Below are 18,925 nucleotides of genomic sequence, written 5' to 3' on the forward strand. Positions count from 1 at the left end.
AATCGAAATTGGATGATTTAAGTTTTTAAAAATCGGATTTTGATTTGAACCCAGAGAGGAACAACGGAAGAAGAAAGATGGGTCTGGAACGAAGGTGAAGTTGAATGTGAGGTTAGATCATCAAGTTAACTTTGGTGAACATGTGGCTATGTTTGGATCAGCTAAAGAGATTGGTTCATGGAAAAAGAAATCGCCTTTGAATTGGACTGAGAAAGGATGGGTTTGTGAGCTTGAGCTTGACGGTGGTCAAGTTTTAGAGTATAAGTTCGTCATTGTTAAGAATGATGGGTCACTCTCTTGGGAATCTGGTGATAACCGTGTCCTTAAGCTTCCAAATTCTGGGAATTTCTCAGTTGTTTGTCATTGGGATGCTACAAGAGAAACCCTTGATTTGCCTCAGGAGGTTTGTAATGATGATGGTGGTGGTGGGGACGAGAGAGATACTCAGGACGTTGGAAGTGAAAATGGTGCGCAGCTTCAGAAAAGTACATTGGGTGGGCAGTGGCAAGGTAAAGATGCGTCCTTTATGCGTTCTAATGACCATGGAAATAGAGAAGTTGGAAGGAATTGGGATACTACTGGTCTTGAAGGCACAGCTCTTAAGATGGTTGAAGGTGATCGTAACTCTAGGAATTGGTGGAGAAAGGTATCAATTTTTGGATTTTTGGTTTCCTCTTATTTGTCTTCCTTTAAAGCTGGCTAAAGAATGAAACAGATCTTATTGTGAAAATGTGTTTATGTGTGTTCAAGCTTGAAATGGTACGCGAGGTTATAGTTGGGAGTGTTGAGAGGGAGGAACGATTGAAGGCGCTCATATACTCTGCAATTTATTTGAAGGTTCCTCTTTTCTTTACTTCTTATAGCCTAAGTTATCTTCTATTATGTGTGTTGGGATTTACATTGTTTACCTTTTTAGTTTGTTTGTTTGTCTGGCTTGTTATGCAGTGGATAAACACAGGTCAGATTCCTTGCTTTGAAGATGGAGGGCATCACCGTCCAAACCGGCATGCCGAGATTTCCAGGCTTATATTCCGGGAGTTGGAGCACATTTGCAGTAAGAAAGATGCTACGGCTGAGGTGACACATCTTTTTGCTTTCAAGTTCTCTGCTTTCACAGCCTCCCCTCTCAAAAGTATTGTAGCTGGTGTGTCCATAGTAGTTTCTCTAAGTTGCATATGATTTTATATGGTAGGAAGTGCTTGTTGCTCGAAAAATCCATCCTTGTTTGCCTTCTTTCAAAGCAGAGTTTACCGCAGCTGTCCCTCTAACTCGAATTAGGGACATAGCCCATCGCAATGATATTCCTCATGATCTCAAGGTAAATACACTTTTAGTTGTTTTCACATTAGATCAGCTACTGTCAAAAGTATTCATATATAACTCATCTTTGTTCCAGCAAGAAATCAAGCATACCATACAAAATAAGCTTCACCGGAATGCGGGTCCAGAAGATCTAATTGCAACCGAGGCGATGCTTCAAAGAATTACCGAGACCCCAGGAAAATACAGTGGAGATTTTGTTGAGCAATTCAAAATATTCCATAATGAGCTTAAGGATTTCTTTAATGCTGGAAGGTACTATATTTCTGAAACCAAACCTATTCTTTCATTTGACTATGTACTGTATAATTCAATAGCTCTTGTATCTTGTTTCAGCCTCACTGAACAACTTGATTCTATGAAAATTTCTATGGATGATAGAGGTCTTTCTGCTCTCAATTTGTTTTTTGAATGTAAAAAGGTAAGCTCACACATGTCTCTTTTCTTGATTTGGTGCAAAATTTTGGGTTTTCTTGCATGATTTTCTGAAGTGGTATGCCCTAGACACAACAATATTAAAGTACTTTTATAGTTTTATTAGCCAGCGTAAGGATGCGCAGTTCGTAATCGATAATCACCTCATCCATGGTATTGGTTGAATGTTGTTATGTGTCCAAAACACTCAAATCATTATTGTGCATGTTATATACAGAATCACTGTAAACTTTGTTAATGTGGTCTCTTCATAATCTGACTGTGAAATTCATATTTTCAGCGCCTTGACACATCAGGAGAATCAAACAATGTTTTGGAGTTGATTAAAACCATGCATTCTCTGGCTTCTCTAAGAGAATCAATTATAAAGGAACTTAATAGCGGCTTGCGAAATGATGCTCCTGATACTGCCATTGCAATGCGCCAAAAGGTGAACTGTTTTAAGCAATCCAGTAAAAAATCATTTTGCAATTTATTTACTAATATAGTTTGCTCGTTTCATTAGTGGCGCCTTTGTGAGATCGGCCTCGAAGACTACTTTTTTGTTCTACTAAGCAGGTGTGCATAAGATTTTGATTTTTTTTTAGCTGAATTTCGTTTGGAAGTTATTAAAACTCCTGCTTCATTTCACCGTCTTATGTGTCTTCGATGATTTGAGTAGATTCCTCAATGCGCTTGAAACTATGGGAGGAGCTGATCAACTTGCAAAAGATGTGGCATCAAGAGACGTTGCCTCGTGGAATGATCCACTAGATGCTTTGGTGTTGGGTGTTCACCAAGTAGGTCTCTCTGGTTGGAAGCAAGAAGAGTGTTTAGCCATTGGAAATGAACTCCTTGCTTGGCGAGAGAGAGACCTACTTGAAAAAGAAGGTATTCCTTCTCTGACTTATATCAACTCGTTCTGTCTCGTTCTGTTTAACTCTGACGTGTGAGGCTAGTTTGCCGTTGTTAAGAATTTGCATGCTATTATTATAAGCTGAAATGCTGTTTATTTTTTTCCATGAAGGGGAAGAGGATGGAAAAACCATTTGGGCCATGAGGCTGAAAGCAACTCTTGATCGAGCACGCAGATTAACAGCAGAATATTCTGATTTACTTCTTCAAATATTTCCTCCTAATGTAGAGGTACACATCATTCCATGCCTTACACTTTGAAGTTAGTGATGCAACTTCTATTCTAGTTCAAATTCGTTTGGCCACATTCGTTTCTTTCACCATGACTAAATTATCACTCCTCTGCTAATCTAATTAAATTCTAGTTCAAATTCGTTTGGCCACATTCGTTTCTTTCACCATGACTAAATTATCACTCCTCTGCTAATCTAATTAAAACGTTCTTTATCATTTCAGATTCTAGGAAGAGCTCTAGGAATTCCAGAGAATAGTGTCAAGACCTATACAGAAGCCGAGATTCGTGCTGGGTAAATTAGGCCTTTACTTCCTAGTCCTTAGCTTAAGCTGTACAAGGAATCTGATGAAATCATTTGAGATTGTTTTCAGATTCTTTTCTTCCTTATTGTACTCATAGTCCTCTATCTGTGACTTCCTCTGACCGTACATGTGGTTGTGCTTCACAGCATAATTTTTCAGATCTCAAAGCTCTGCACTGTTCTTCTAAAAGCTGTAAGAAATTCACTTGGTTCTGAGGGCTGGGACGTCGTAGTACCTGGATCAACTTCTGGGACATTAGTTCAGGTGCGTGAAGATGGCAAATGAATATATTCGTTTCTTAGAAGGAATTATCATTTCAAAGCCAGTTATTAACTCAAAAAGTCTGGTTTCCAGTGCTATAGCAATTTACAGTTTAAAAGATGATATGTGTGAACTGTTCGTAGGTAACCTTTACTGATAACAAACCACTCATATTTGACCAAAAAAAAAAAAAAAAAAAAAAAAACTGATNAATACTGTCTTTGTGTTCTAGATTGGCTGAAAATTTCAACTTAGCTATGTTTTATGCTTTGTAACTTTGATGAGAATTCGCATTTGTAAATATTATTTCTGGCTCTTGTGACTTCAGGTCGAGAGCATTGTTCCAGGATCATTGCCAGCAACTTCTGGTGGTCCTATTATTCTCTTGGTCAACAAAGCTGATGGCGATGAGGAGGTTTTTGACATACATTCTACCTTACAATGACTCATATTTCATAATATCATACTAAAGATTACTTATAACTTGGTATGACAGGTAAGTGCTGCTAATGGGAACATAGCCGGAGTCATGCTCCTGCAGGAACTGCCTCACTTGTCTCACCTTGGCGTTAGAGCGCGGCAGGCACTAACCTTTTTCCCCCATTTTTTTCCTCCATGATTTTTTTACTAAAGATGTCTATTGTTGAAAACTCTTCATTTCGCATAATATTTCGCAGGAGAAAATTGTCTTCGTGACATGTGATGACGATGACAAGGTCGCTGATATACGACGACTTGTGGGAAAATTCGTGAGGTGCTTTTTCCGATGTTTTCGTCATCATCATATATATATATTCAATCTCCCGTTAAACAAGAAAACTCATGTCTCTTCGTTATTGTTCTTTCTAATATGAACCTTACAGGTTGGAAGCATCTCCAAGCCATGTGAACCTGATACTTTCAACTGAGGATAGGAGTCGCATTCCCAAATCCAGTGCGAACAAAAAAACGGACAAGAATAGCGTATCTAAGAAAAAAACGGATAAGAAGAGCTTATCTACTGATGATAAAGAGTCAAAACCTGTTTCCTCATCCAAGGTAAACCATTGATAGACCTGTGAGTCTGTGCACGTGACATTCAGATTGCTAACTGATAGAAAACTTTCATCCATAGGATATCCCTAGTGGAGGAATTATAGCACTTGCTGATGCAGATGTACCAACCTCTGGTTCAAAATCTGCTGCATGTGGTCTTCTTGCATCTTTAGCAGAAGCCTCTGATAGTGGTAATGTTTTATTAATGTGTAAGGGGACGAAATTGCTGGAACCAAATCATATATGTCTTTCTAAATTGCTTTGTTTGGTTTCTGAGGAATGAGCAGTGCACAGCGAACATGGAGTTCCAGCATCATTTAAGGTTCCAACTGGAGTTGTCATACCTTTTGGATCGATGGAATTAGCTTTAAAGCAAAGTAATTCAGAAGAAAAGTTTGCGTCTTTGTTAGAAAAGTTAGAAACCGCCAGACCTGAGGGCGGTGAGCTTGACACCATATGCGATCAGATCCATGAAGTGATGAAATCATTGCAAGTGCCTAAAGAAACAATCAACAGCATAAGCAAAGCATTTCCCAAAGACGCTCGTCTCATTGTACGTTCAAGCGCTAACGTCGAGGACTTAGCTGGAATGTCAGCTGCAGGACTCTATGAATCAATCCCCAACGTGAGTCCCTCAGATCCATTGGTGTTTTCTGGTTCGGTTTGCCAAGTTTGGGCTTCTCTCTACACAAGAAGAGCTGTTCTAAGCCGTAGAGCTGCTGGTGTCACTCAAAAAGAAGCTTCAATGGCGGTTCTTGTTCAAGAAATGCTTTCGCCGGACCTATCTTTTGTTTTGCACACGGTCAGTCCAGCTGATCCAGACAGTAATCTTGTGGAAGCCGAGATTGCTCCTGGTTTAGGTGAGACTTTAGCTTCAGGGACAAGAGGAACACCATGGAGACTCGCTTCGGGCAAACTCGATGGGATTGTGCAAACCTTAGCTTTCGCAAACTTCAGCGAAGAGCTTCTTGTGTCAGGAACAGGTCCTGCTGATGGTAAGTACGTTCGCTTGACCGTTGACTATAGCAAGAAACGGTTAACCGTTGACTCAGTGTTTAGACAGCAACTTGGTCAGCGACTTGGTTCGGTTGGTTTCTTCTTGGAAAGAAACTTTGGCTGTGCACAAGATGTTGAAGGTTGTTTGGTTGGTGAAGATGTTTACATTGTTCAGTCAAGGCCACAACCTCTGTAGAGAGTCTTTATCTTTCTATTAAGATAATAAAACAAAAAATGTCAGAAATGTAAGATCTGCATTTGCTTCATTACCATATGTGAAGGTATGTTTAATAATGAGATAATTTTTTTTTTGGCTTTTGTGTCAAGCTAATAATGATATATTCCCCTTGTTTCATAATATTAGGATGTTTCAGAGGTTTTGTTTGTTTAAGATGTTTTCAATTGTTTAGGCAATTTTTATATTAATTATATATTTTTTATTATTTATTTATTATTGGTTAAATTTTTGAAAAGTAGATATTTCTTATTATGTGTGTTTTTAACTGAAACATCTTATATTTTGAGAGTATGATTTTAGTAATTTTTTTTTGGTAATTATCAATTCTACCGAATCGTGGTTTGAAGATTAACCGAATGGTGTGTAATTAGATTATGGTTTGGTTTGTGTTTGGTTCGGTCTTGATGCGCGTTTCTGAATCTCAGTTTTAATTAAAATAAAATGGATATATTTATAAACCAAATATAATGGGTAATCTTTATAATATATACTTAGAGATATCTTTGGACAGAAATAATATGTACAAGATTTTTTGTCATATCACAGTGTCACTTTTGGTTTACAAAATAAATTTCAAATCTTAGACGTAGATATTGATAAATCTTAGAACATTAAAAAACAAAAGATGTCAGAATTTTCTTTTTTCCTAATAGTAAATTACAGTTGATTCAACAAATCAACTTACAAAACTGAATTACATAATGTAATATTTCTTGCTAAATATAATCAGTTTTATAGTAAGAAATGATAAATATGATTATTTGCTATATTCATGTCTTGTTTCTCACATCGTGTGTTTTGGCTAATTAATATCTCAAGAATACTACGACATTGATTGAACTAAATCTTAAACCCTCAATCTCAAGAGCTAATCTCGTGTTTGATCAAAAAAAAAAAAAAAAAGAGCTAATCTCGTGAAAATATAAAACCCTCCAGAGTAAGCAACGGTTAAGATTCATTACTGAAAATAGAAAAGTAAATAAAACCACTAGATCTCCAACGAATCCAAAAACACAATCTAACTGATACTGTTTTTATGTTCCATAAAATTGTTGATTTTTTGCCAATGTTCTTTTCTCCATTATATATTAGATTGTATATTCATGAGTTTTCATCAAACATAAAATTATATTTTCATATTTTTTGTTTTCCACAAAGAAACGAGAAGAAGAAGAATAAAACAAAAAAAGGATGACGAGAGAAGAGCTTCCAAATTTGGCAGAGTCGAAGTTAACAGCTTTGGTCGTAGATGACAATTTCGTAAACCAAAGCATACATCAAAAACTTTTGGCTCGTCTAGGGATTACAAACGAAGTCGTTTGTAACGGGAAAGAAGCTGTTGACGCTCATTGTTCCGGTAGAAACTATGATCTTATTCTTATGGATATGGACATGCCCATCATGAACGGTATTCAGGTAACTACTTATTTGTGATTCTTTACTCTTTAAGCTTGATACTATTAAAGTGTAAAAATCGATTTGGACTCTAAAATTTGGTTATATTAACTCTGTTAGCTATAAGAAAAAAAATTCATCAAGAGAGCAATATTTTTTTTTTCTTTTGATATGTTACAACATTAATAAGAAATATTAGATCGTTAACTTAGGTTAATTTCTTTTTTCATCTTATTTTTATTTGAGAATTCTTCCATCTTAAATTTTTTGTAGCTTTGTTGGTCATGAGCAAATTTTTGTTTAAGGTATATTAGATTTGTCAGAATATTTTCTTTAGAGGTTGTAGACCATAATTTATATGTATATTTTTTTTTGTCAAAAAGAAATATGCTAAAAACTGGCGTATGAATATTACTTTTTAGAACCTATGAAACATACATGAAAAAGTTATATATGGTCCGACTAACGGATGAAGTTGGGTTTAATGCTTCTCTTATTCTTTAAAGAGTATTACGAGAACAAGAGATCAAGCAAGATCAAACAGAAAATCACATCTTGACAGTTCGATCTTGCTCGATCTATTTCCGATTCTTCTAATAAAATAGTCATGATATAGAAGAAAAAAGTAGTTTCTAAAAAAATAAGATATTTTCTAAAAAAATAAGATATTGATGAGTAGTTTTGTGCTACCTTTATTTTTAAAGGATTATATACAAAAAAAATTGATTGGATTCTTTTCTTTTTTTGTTGTTGATTGAATATTGATATATAGGCGACAAAGAGACTAAGGGAGATGGGGATAGAGAGCAAGATAGCAGGAGTAACGACTAGAGCTAACGAAGGAGAGAAGAAAGAGTTTATGGAAGCTGGCCTTAATGACTTTCAAGAGAAACCTCTTACTATCTCTAAGCTTCTCTCTATTCTTCATAAATTTGATTTTTATGTCCAAACCTAATTAATTAATCTCCATATTAATTGTCAATTGTAGTAGTAGTTTTTAAAGATATTAACTACTCTAATCCTATAACATTATTAATGTCTTGTATTTCAATTCCTCAAATTAATAGTAATGCCAACACCAATTCGATATATTAATACTACTAATTGTTAGTATGATTCAGAATTAGGTCAGGTTCATAAAAGTATAGATTACTCCATTAGTCAATCGAATGCTTTGTATCGAAACGTAAAACGCTTCATATGCGATTGGGAAATCAGCGATATGTGTCTCGTACTGTCACGTGAATAAAGCAAACGTTTGGTTAAATCTGAAGCATCATCTTAGCTTGTGAAAAACCGAAACGAATTCATCAAATATATTAATATCGTTGAGTCATTCATTATTGTTATTATACGCAAGGCCCATGTGTTAGGTAGGGTTATTGGCGTTTAGGCCAAGATCTGACATTATATGTTCTTGACATGACTCTACATGATGGTGCCCGCTAGGAGGGGAGATATACCCACATTAATGTAGTAGCTCTATGGTATGTTGCTTCTTGTTGGGTTTGAACTTCAATGACTACCAAGTTTTGGCCTTCCAACAATTCTCCCTTCCAACCAATGACCACCAAGTTTTAGTCTCCTCTCTTGAAAAACTCTGTTATCTAGGCAGTAGACACCGACATTGAGAACAAGTCGGCAAACCCGCATATATATTTTTTTGTTTTACTCCTTTCGAGAAAATCTCATTCTAATTGGTGTTACTAAACTATACGTTAGATTCTTATTTTCTAATCTTTCAATGTAGGAGTCTCCAACACTTCTCTATTTAATCATACTGTATAAGCAAACCAAGTGATATAATTCATTAGAGTTTTTGGGATCGAGGACGTCTTTATGTGAGTCTGATCGTGTGGACCACTTCATTTCATTTCTTGTAAAGAATCTAACCTTCTCCATGTGTCATCTCAAGTGAGGAAAATCGTACTCAACAGAAAAATAAGTGTTTGGTAAAATACCTAAAATGTTTAATTACCCATCCAGTTTGTTAAACTTTTATCTCTACCTAAACTCGCGGCCAAAATTACCATTTAACTGGCTATTGCATTTCTATATCCAATCCTTTTCAATATCCATTAGAATACACTAAACGGGATGTATTCAACTTGACATTCTAAGTGATTTGTGTGAAATTTACAAATTCTATGTTATTCAATCATGGATTTTAAAAAGTCTATTAAAATCCAATGTTATTGAACTGATGATTTAAAAATCTACTTTAAAATCCATTAAAATCCACTGTTATTGAACTGATGATTTAAAAATCTACTTTAAAATCCACTGTTATTCAAAACAGTTTTGTGGATTAGGATTTTAATAATTTTTAGGATTCTGGAGGATTTGTTTAGTTAAAAATATAGGAATCCAAATCTCATAGTTTTAGGTGGGATTTGAAAGAATTTTACAGAAAATCATATGAACTTCTCTAAAATCTATCAAAATTCTAAATTTCCTAAATCCCATCAAATTCTCCAAAATCATGGTTTGAATACACCCCCCTAAGGGTATTGAACTTATATTTTAAAGGATTGTAGAGGATTCTTAAAATCCTTTGTTATTCAATTGAGAATTTTTAAAAATCTTATGAAATCCTAAGTTATTCAATTAAGATTTATGTAAATTTCTTTAAAATAATTCAGAATCCCTTGTTATTCAATCAACAATTTATAAAACCAACCTTAAATATTCTGTTATTCAAAATAGATAAATACTTAGGGGGAGGTATTGGTTTAGGATTTAGAAAGAATTTTAATGACTTTAAAAGTTAGGTAAAACATGTTGTTATTCAATCAAGATTTTTAAAAACTCTTTAAAAAATTGGTGTTATTGGTTGTGGATTTGTAAAAAGTTATCTAAAATCTTGATAAATCTAGTGTTATTGGATTAAGAGTTTTATAAAGTCATTAAAAGTTTTATGTTATTCAAGTAAAACAAAAGAATCTTGGATTGTTAATGAATTCAAATTTTATGTTATTGGTTTAGGATTTTATATCATTTCCTTCATAACAAAAGTCATGAAAACTCTTTCATCAAATAGAAAGATTTTACAAGATTAGAAAAAACAAATCATCAAGATTTTAAAAAACTTCCTAAACAATCTCTTAGAATCCTTCATTTTTTACTTTCAATTTTCTATGATTCTAACAATCAGCAAGAACATAAAGTCATTAAAATTCTTTCTAAATCCTAAACCAATACCTTCCCCTAAACCAATACCTTCCCCTTAGGTGAACCTTTGTATTCACCCCTCCTCTCTCAACCAATTAGAATATTCTATTTAATATTTTATTTAAAAAATAAATCAAAATTAAATTAAAAAATAAAATAAATTAAGGAAACAAATTCTGTATACTTTTATTTAAGGAAAATTAAATATTGGTTTGGTTTAGATTTTACAATTAAACAAGGTTATATATCGGTTTGAGTTTATAAATGAGAATTATGGATTAGATTTACAATTAAAACGAAACTTTATGTCGGTTTGGGTTTACAAATGAGGTGGTTAGAGTTTAGATTTTAAAATTAGAACAAAATTTTATGTTGGTTTGGGTTTACAAATGAAGCGATTAAGGTTTAGATTTTACAATTAAAACGAAATTATATGTCGGTTCGGGTTTACAATGAGATGGTTATGGTTTAGATTTTACAATTAGAACAAAATTTTATGTCGGTTTGAGTTTACAAATGAGATGGTTAGGGTTTAGATTTTACAATTAGAACAAAATTATATGTCGATTTTAGTTTAAATGAGATGGTTAGGGTTTAGATTTTATAATTAGAATAAAATTATATGTCGGTTTGGGTTTAGAAATGAGATAATTAAGGTTTAGATTTTACAATTACAATAAAATTATATATTGGTTAGGGTTTATAAACAAATGGTTTAAATTTTTAGTTTTATAATAATGTGTACATATTTTATTTCTTTATTTTAAAAGGGGTGAATGAAGAGGTTCACCCTGTCAAAATCATACACTTTGCTGTTGAATTTTGAAGGATTTAAAAAAAAAAAGAAAACAAAAACAAAATTGTCCGGGAAGATATGATCGATTTATGCAAACCTTCAATCAACATATATTTTTTTTTCTGGGAAATCAAAGAGAAGGATCGAGACTACGAAGGGGAAGTTAACCATGTCTACAATATTGGGACTACGAGAGAAAGGAGAGTGATTGACGTTGCCAATGACATCAGCAAACTCTTTGAAATAGACCCTGACTCCACCATTCAGTTTGTGGAGAATCGGCTATTCAATGACCAGAGGTACTTCCTCGATGACTAGAATCTGAAGAAATTGGGTTGGTGTGAACGAACCACTTGGGAAGAAGGACTCAGGCGGATATTCGCAGCATCAAACCAAGTCATGTCTTCAACGCTGCCGGTTTAACTGGTAGACCCAATACTGGTGTGAATCTCACAAAACCGAGACCATCCGGGTCAATGTTGCTGGAACTTTGACTCTAGCAGATGTTTGCAGAGAGAATGATCTGCTGATTCCTTGTGGTTTGATGAGAAATTGGGCTCAAAGTTGGTTACTTGCAGGGTGCATTATTTTGGATATGTTCAGGGAAAGTGACCGTAACTTTTAAACTGTAAATCAAAATCTGTGTCTTAAGTATGACTGTTGTTGATATTTCCACCAAATTTCATAATTTTCTGGGTTATTTTTTTACTCCATTAAAAGCAACTTCTTGACCTTTCAAGCTGCCTTTTTTTACCTTTAGCAGAGCAAGTATAAGCAAAATGTCCACGACCCACTTTGCCATCGATCTCGTAATGTGAAGCAAACTGTTTCGAAAACCCAAAAATCTTATCAAGACCGATCTCACACTCTTTACCTTCAGGGATCGAGACCAATGGCTTGATTGAGCTGTAACAACGAGCGAGGAAAGCTCTTGTACGCTTAGCAGGAGAAGGAGGAGGGAAAGGTCTCTTGAAGATACAAAGAGGCGTCGTTGAAAATATTTGGAGTCAAATTCTCCTTGTTAAATATTCTAAAATCATACAAAGTTTATAATAAAATCTCACAAAATCACTTTCATTTTCTTTCTTTTTTTAATATAAAACTCTTAAAAATAATCAAATCCTCTAAGAATTCATTAAAGTCTTTCAAAATTCTAAAATTTTAAAATCCTACAAAATACTTTATAAGAGAACTAAACAATAGTAGTACTATACTATAAAAACTTGCTTTAAATTGAAAAAGTAACAGACACCTGGACTGGACAATAATTATAAAACTCCTTTAAAAAGTAACAACACAAGATTAAAAAACAATTAAAAAGGAATGTACAAATATATTATATACTATATAAATTACCAATATTGTATGTAGAGCTTTGTGTGCATATTTATATATCGGTTTCTCTCACTTTTTTTGCTCAGCGTCTCACCAAATTCTCCGTGTTTCCTTTCTCTTCAGGTTCAATTTTTGGTTCTCAGATCTTTCTTCTCTTTTTTTCTCAATGCGTTTTGCTTTTTGTCTTAAAATTACCCGTGAATGTAAATACAAAACTAAAAAAACAAAAAAAAAAACATGTGTTCCTTCGTGTCTTTGATTTCATGTCATTATCTCAAATGTTTGGTCTTTACATTTCGTCCAATCTCTAATTAGATCTTATAGATTCGTTCTCTCCAGCTAACTCTGTGTAATTGATTTTGTTCCCAGTTTGTGTTTCCTTTGTTTTCATTGTTCCTTCAATCGGATCTGATTGCTATGTTCTTTGATCTCCATGTTTTAGCATTTTAGATCTGCCCATTGAATCATCAATTCTCTTTATTTTGATCAGTAAAATTTGGTAAAGAACACATTTTTATGGTTGAATTGTTCTAAAGTTTTCGTTTTTTTTTGTTCTCCTTATGTCGGATCTGATGCTCTTTTGCTGATCTCTATACGTCAGCATTGAGTCTTTGCTTACATCACTTTGATCTTTCGCATGTGTAAAAAAAGCAATGACTTTGTTTTTAAAGTTTCTAACTTTTTGTTCCCCCATTGGATCTTGCTTATTTACTCTTCTTCTATATGCCTAGCGATTAGATCTGTGGTTAGGGAATGGTTATTTTTGAAAATTGTAGAGTAAGATCCTGTTCTAAGCCATTGTTTCTTGTGCTCATTTTACATCTTTATAGTTTAATTGTAGTCAATAAGTTAAAGCCAGATACTCCATTGCCTTATCTAATTGGTCAATTGATTCTTTCTTCACAGGTAATATATAAACGAATTGCTTTAGTACCATGGGATCCATTGTTAATGGTGCAAATGGAACCGCAACTGGGAAGAAACCCACTGTTATTTTTGTCCTTGGTATGTTCAGCTCTTTTATGTGTTACTTCTCGATCATCATGTTACTGGTTTTGCATTGTCCTTATATAATCCTTGAGATGTTCCCTAAGGTCGAGTTATTGTAATATCTATATTTATTTCTTGGATGTTTTTTCAATAGGTGGTCCTGGAAGTGGAAAAGGTACCCAGTGTGCCTATATCGTCGAACATTATGGTTACACACATCTGAGTGCTGGAGACCTTCTTAGGGCTGAAATTAAATCAGGTTCTGAGAATGGGTATGCCTTAAAACTTTGTGGCTTTGTCTATATTAATGCATAATCACTACTGTCATGTGAACAGTTTTCAACTAGAGATTTGGATTGTTCAAATAATGAAGACTCACCACCCTTTGCTATCATTGTCCTTGTTGAGGTTCTTTTTCATTGATGCTGTTCAATGGTTTATGCAGAACTATGATCCAGAATATGATTAAAGAAGGGAAGATTGTACCTTCTGAGGTTACAATCAAGCTTTTACAGAAAGCAATTCAGGAAAACGGGAATGATAAATTCCTCATTGATGGTTTCCCTCGCAATGAGGAAAACCGTGCAGCATTTGAGAAAGTTGTAAGTACTTTTCTTATTGAACATTTTTTTGTGTGTTTCTTATAGATATGCACATTCCATTGATTAAATACATGTCTTTTGATGATTTTTTATAGACTGAGATTGAACCAAAGTTTGTCTTGTTCTTCGATTGCCCTGAGGAAGAGATGGAGAAGCGCCTGTTAGGCCGCAACCAGGTTAATATTTTATGAAACCCTGTCACTCTATTCTGTGTAGGCTCTTGTTTCATATATGTATATATATATATATATATATTGATTGTGGCCTCCATTTCTGTTGTTGAAGGGGAGAGAGGATGACAATATTGAGACTATAAGGAAGCGCTTTAAGGTGTTTCTTGAATCTAGCTTACCAGTGATTCAGTATTACGAAGCTAAGGGAAAAGTTAGGAAGGTAGGATATTAAGATACTTATTCTTCTTTGATTGCATTAAAGTTCTAAGTGTGACAAAGTGTTTTTGTACTAATTACCTTCAGATTAATGCCGCCAAGCCCATTGAAGCTGTATTTGAGGAGGTGAAGACAATTTTTTCTCCTGAAGCTGAGAAGGTAAAAATCAATAGTTGTTCTATTCTCTAAGTAGTGAAAAAGGAAATACAAAATTCCTATGAATCACCTGTAATGTAGAGGCTTGTAACTGATGTCATAACACGTCTGAATCATGGATTTATGATTGTTCTGTATGATAAGGAATAATGCATTTGGATAAACTTTGATCCAAGTTTTTTTTTGTTTTTTGCAATTCCATTCTAAAATTGCTTGGCACGGTAATATTGCTATAGGCAAATCAGCTGATAGGAGACCATTATCTAATCACTAAATCTATAACTTTTGTAGATTCTCAAGTTAATGATTCTGTGAACGTTTTTATTTAGGTTGAAGCCTAGGCAGCAACATCGTAAAGAGATACTGAAAACCCTATAAATTGATCCGGTATGTATGCATCAGTCAAATGATGATCACTTTTTCTTATTTATGTTCAAACCCAACTCATGTTTTGACGTAGAANTAGTACCATGGGATCCATTGTTAATGGTGCAAATGGAACCGCAACTGGGAAGAAACCCACTGTTATTTTTGTCCTTGGTATGTTCAGCTCTTTTATGTGTTACTTCTCGATCATCATGTTACTGGTTTTGCATTGTCCTTATATAATCCTTGAGATGTTCCCTAAGGTCGAGTTATTGTAATATCTATATTTATTTCTTGGATGTTTTTTCAATAGGTGGTCCTGGAAGTGGAAAAGGTACCCAGTGTGCCTATATCGTCGAACATTATGGTTACACACATCTGAGTGCTGGAGACCTTCTTAGGGCTGAAATTAAATCAGGTTCTGAGAATGGGTATGCCTTAAAACTTTGTGGCTTTGTCTATATTAATGCATAATCACTACTGTCATGTGAACAGTTTTCAACTAGAGATTTGGATTGTTCAAATAATGAAGACTCACCACCCTTTGCTATCATTGTCCTTGTTGAGGTTCTTTTTCATTGATGCTGTTCAATGGTTTATGCAGAACTATGATCCAGAATATGATTAAAGAAGGGAAGATTGTACCTTCTGAGGTTACAATCAAGCTTTTACAGAAAGCAATTCAGGAAAACGGGAATGATAAATTCCTCATTGATGGTTTCCCTCGCAATGAGGAAAACCGTGCAGCATTTGAGAAAGTTGTAAGTACTTTTCTTATTGAACATTTTTTTGTGTGTTTCTTATAGATATGCACATTCCATTGATTAAATACATGTCTTTTGATGATTTTTTATAGACTGAGATTGAACCAAAGTTTGTCTTGTTCTTCGATTGCCCTGAGGAAGAGATGGAGAAGCGCCTGTTAGGCCGCAACCAGGTTAATATTTTATGAAACCCTGTCACTCTATTCTGTGTAGGCTCTTGTTTCATATATGTATATATATATATATATATATTGATTGTGGCCTCCATTTCTGTTGTTGAAGGGGAGAGAGGATGACAATATTGAGACTATAAGGAAGCGCTTTAAGGTGTTTCTTGAATCTAGCTTACCAGTGATTCAGTATTACGAAGCTAAGGGAAAAGTTAGGAAGGTAGGATATTAAGATACTTATTCTTCTTTGATTGCATTAAAGTTCTAAGTGTGACAAAGTGTTTTTGTACTAATTACCTTCAGATTAATGCCGCCAAGCCCATTGAAGCTGTATTTGAGGAGGTGAAGACAATTTTTTCTCCTGAAGCTGAGAAGGTAAAAATCAATAGTTGTTCTATTCTCTAAGTAGTGAAAAAGGAAATACAAAATTCCTATGAATCACCTGTAATGTAGAGGCTTGTAACTGATGTCATAACACGTCTGAATCATGGATTTATGATTGTTCTGTATGATAAGGAATAATGCATTTGGATAAACTTTGATCCAAGTTTTTTTTTGTTTTTTGCAATTCCATTCTAAAATTGCTTGGCACGGTAATATTGCTATAGGCAAATCAGCTGATAGGAGACCATTATCTAATCACTAAATCTATAACTTTTGTAGATTCTCAAGTTAATGATTCTGTGAACGTTTTTATTTAGGTTGAAGCCTAGGCAGCAACATCGTAAAGAGATACTGAAAACCCTATAAATTGATCCGGTATGTATGCATCAGTCAAATGATGATCACTTTTTCTTATTTATGTTCAAACCCAACTCATGTTTTGACGTAGAAAAGTGAAAGGTAACTTAAGAATCTGGAATAAAGTGTGTGGAAGCTGATGCTTGTTACACACATTTTGACTTATTATATATGGTATCTGGTTCTGTATGAATGCTTAAAGGACGAAAGTATGATTATTAATGTCTGTCTATGTTTAAATTTATTGCAGGAAGCTAAGCTTTGCATCTTTGTACCAGGAAGTCTCTCTGCTTGGCCGTACTATTTTTTCCTTTATTAACCATATGATTACCGTTATTATTATTATTATTATACACCTTTTACCTATTATATAATTTTTTTGTTTTGTTTCAATTTTTTGTATTTGATTGGATTTTGGTTGGGGCTTTTATCTGCCTATCCGTGATTGGCTTATTGTAATTTCGTACAATTGAATTCATGCCATTTTATAATATACATACTAGATAAATATTTGAGTGATGTTATTTTCAATAGGCTGTATGTAGTATCACTCTGATTTGATTTGATTAATAAAATTAAGATCTTTTAAATACTCTTCACACAAAAGCTAAAAGTTCTTAAACCCTTGTCTTCGGCAGATCTAGAGATATCTCAATGAATCCAGGAAGATATGGATCTTAGGTATTTTCAGACTAAATAATTATTTTTTGTATTATCTTAGCTAGATGTTAGATATCATAGCTGAATCGGTTCTTTGATTACTATGATGCTTGGGTGTCTCTAGGATCGGTTCTTTGATTACTATGATGCTTGGGTGTCTCTATCCTACGGATGTATATTGAAAGCGTTAAGTCATGTGCATCCAGGGTTTCTCAGCTAAGTTCTCACCAATTAAAAATAAAAAGTACCAATTAAAAATAAAAAGTAGCAAAAATGTAGGAGAGAGTGAGAAAACGTTTCTCAAAATCTCATTTTGAGAAAGTTTGAGAAACTTTTATAGACAAATGACTAATTCTAATTGGTTATATTTTATTTTTCTGATTTCTTATTTAAATAAACAATAAATTTATATAAAAATAATTAAAATATACTATTTTGAGAAACTCACCTAATATTTACAAATGCAGATGCTCTTAGAGCATTTGCAATGATGAGTCTCTCACCAAGTATTAATAAAAAATTAAATAATACTCCTTCATTTTAAAATATAAGATGTTTTAGTTATAACACGCATATTAAAAAATAGTTACTTTTAAAAAGTTTAACTAATCATAAACAAACCTGCATAATATAAAATATAAAATTAATCTAAAAGTTGAATAGAAACAAAAATAATAACATCCGGAGGGAGTATTTTTTTTAACTAAATGAGTTTCTCAAAAAGGTGAGATAGTCTCTCACAGTCTCTCCTTTGAGAGATTTTTTCATTTTGTCTGAGAGACTCATCTTATTAAATATAGTTATTTATTTATTTATTATTAAATTTATAAGTGAGAGACTCTCATGAGAGATTGTCATTGTACATACTCTTAGACGATAACCGGATGGTGATCTAGATCTAGTGTCTAGTGCTACAATGCTTAATCGAGATCTAATATGAATGTTCATAACCATGTATATAGAGCTAAAGATTATAAATTCAAATCTATGAAATTAGATAATGAAAAACTACATACAGTTAAAAAATAGATCGATGATTTTGGTAGAACTGTTTTTTGTTTACAAGAGAATTAGAACTGTTTAGGACCAACTAAGAGCAATTCGAGTTGCTTAACAACCAACAGCAGACCTACTCACAAAGTAGGGGGTGCAATTGACCCCCCCTTAAATTTAAAAACCTTTCTTTAGCCATTATAACAAATAAGTTTTTAGCATATTTGTTTCTGCATGACCCCCTTAATATTGAAGTCTCTAGAACAATGGCCTCCCACTCCATAATATTTAATTAAAAACTTTAATTCCTTCTTAAAAGATTTAGTTTACTGTTATTTTTTCATGTAAATAATGTATAATACGTTTCTTTTTAATTAAAGTATCAAATAATTATTCATTATTTACTGTTTTTTTTGCTTTAGAGTTTAAACATATTAACTTTCATGAGATATAAAACACTATTATCTATGTGTGTAGAGGTTTGAGTTTTTTTGTTAAGTTTGCAATAAATAATTTCATTAGACCTACGTGTATCTATGAGCAAATGTGATATATTAATTGAATAAATTGTTTAACTAATGGATATGATTAAAAGTAATTTCTGTTAGATATTTTTTTAAGAGTTGTGATATTTTAACAACGTGCCATTGCAAAATATATATATATATATATATATATATA

The 18,925-nt window shown here is 33.5% G+C and overlaps 3 protein-coding genes across 6 annotated transcripts in view; all 3 read left to right on the forward strand.

The window, feature by feature from the left end:
- The window catches only part of LOC104736667 (phosphoglucan, water dikinase, chloroplastic), a 6,499-nt gene extending 637 nt beyond the window's left edge, over positions 1-5,862 (forward strand). Inside the window, exons 2-19 of one of the 2 annotated variants that reach the window (XM_010456688.2) lie at positions 55-646; positions 751-837; positions 946-1,077; positions 1,193-1,318; positions 1,397-1,575; positions 1,657-1,741; positions 2,036-2,185; positions 2,261-2,313; positions 2,417-2,625; positions 2,762-2,880; positions 3,106-3,176; positions 3,333-3,450; positions 3,776-3,862; positions 3,944-4,030; positions 4,125-4,201; positions 4,311-4,485; positions 4,562-4,673; positions 4,770-5,862. In XM_010456688.2, coding sequence (XP_010454990.1) covers positions 55-646; positions 751-837; positions 946-1,077; positions 1,193-1,318; positions 1,397-1,575; positions 1,657-1,741; positions 2,036-2,185; positions 2,261-2,313; positions 2,417-2,625; positions 2,762-2,880; positions 3,106-3,176; positions 3,333-3,450; positions 3,776-3,862; positions 3,944-4,030; positions 4,125-4,201; positions 4,311-4,485; positions 4,562-4,673; positions 4,770-5,674 — 3,364 coding nt within the window. In that variant the 3' untranslated portion in view covers positions 5,675-5,862. Of the gene's footprint in view, positions 1-54; positions 647-750; positions 838-945; positions 1,078-1,192; positions 1,319-1,396; positions 1,576-1,656; positions 1,742-2,035; positions 2,186-2,260; positions 2,314-2,416; positions 2,626-2,761; positions 2,881-3,105; positions 3,177-3,332; positions 3,451-3,775; positions 3,863-3,943; positions 4,031-4,124; positions 4,202-4,310; positions 4,486-4,561; positions 4,674-4,759 lie in introns of both variants that reach the window. The other variant, XM_010456689.2, reaches the window with a different exon arrangement.
- On the forward strand, positions 6,745-8,066 carry LOC104736668 (two-component response regulator ARR22-like). The gene is made up of 2 exons (XM_010456690.2): positions 6,745-7,132; positions 7,884-8,066. The coding sequence occupies exons 1-2, from the start codon at positions 6,908-6,910 to the stop codon at positions 8,064-8,066; spliced, it is 408 nt and encodes a 135-aa protein (XP_010454992.1). The 5' UTR covers positions 6,745-6,907.
- LOC104736669 (UMP-CMP kinase 3) lies at positions 12,441-17,122 on the forward strand. 3 transcript variants are annotated; one of them, XM_019235176.1, is made up of 10 exons: positions 12,441-12,536; positions 13,320-13,367; positions 15,040-15,090; positions 15,230-15,347; positions 15,521-15,677; positions 15,773-15,853; positions 15,963-16,070; positions 16,154-16,225; positions 16,552-16,609; positions 16,842-17,122. In XM_019235176.1, exons 2-9 carry the CDS (start codon positions 13,349-13,351, stop codon positions 16,561-16,563), a joined length of 618 nt encoding a protein of 205 aa, XP_019090721.1. In that variant the 5' UTR covers positions 12,441-12,536; positions 13,320-13,348; the 3' UTR covers positions 16,564-16,609; positions 16,842-17,122. The 3 variants fall into 3 exon arrangements, with proteins under 3 accessions (XP_019090721.1, XP_010454993.1, XP_010454994.1); XM_010456692.2 differs by having other exon boundaries at positions 12,443-12,536; positions 13,320-13,340; positions 15,014-15,090; XM_010456691.2 differs by lacking the exons at positions 16,552-16,609; positions 16,842-17,122 and having other exon boundaries at positions 13,320-13,340; positions 15,014-15,090; positions 16,154-16,410.

This window comes from Camelina sativa, chromosome 13, assembly GCF_000633955.1.
Source record: "Camelina sativa cultivar DH55 chromosome 13, Cs, whole genome shotgun sequence".
Classification (NCBI taxonomy): Eukaryota; Viridiplantae; Streptophyta; class Magnoliopsida; order Brassicales; family Brassicaceae; genus Camelina; species Camelina sativa.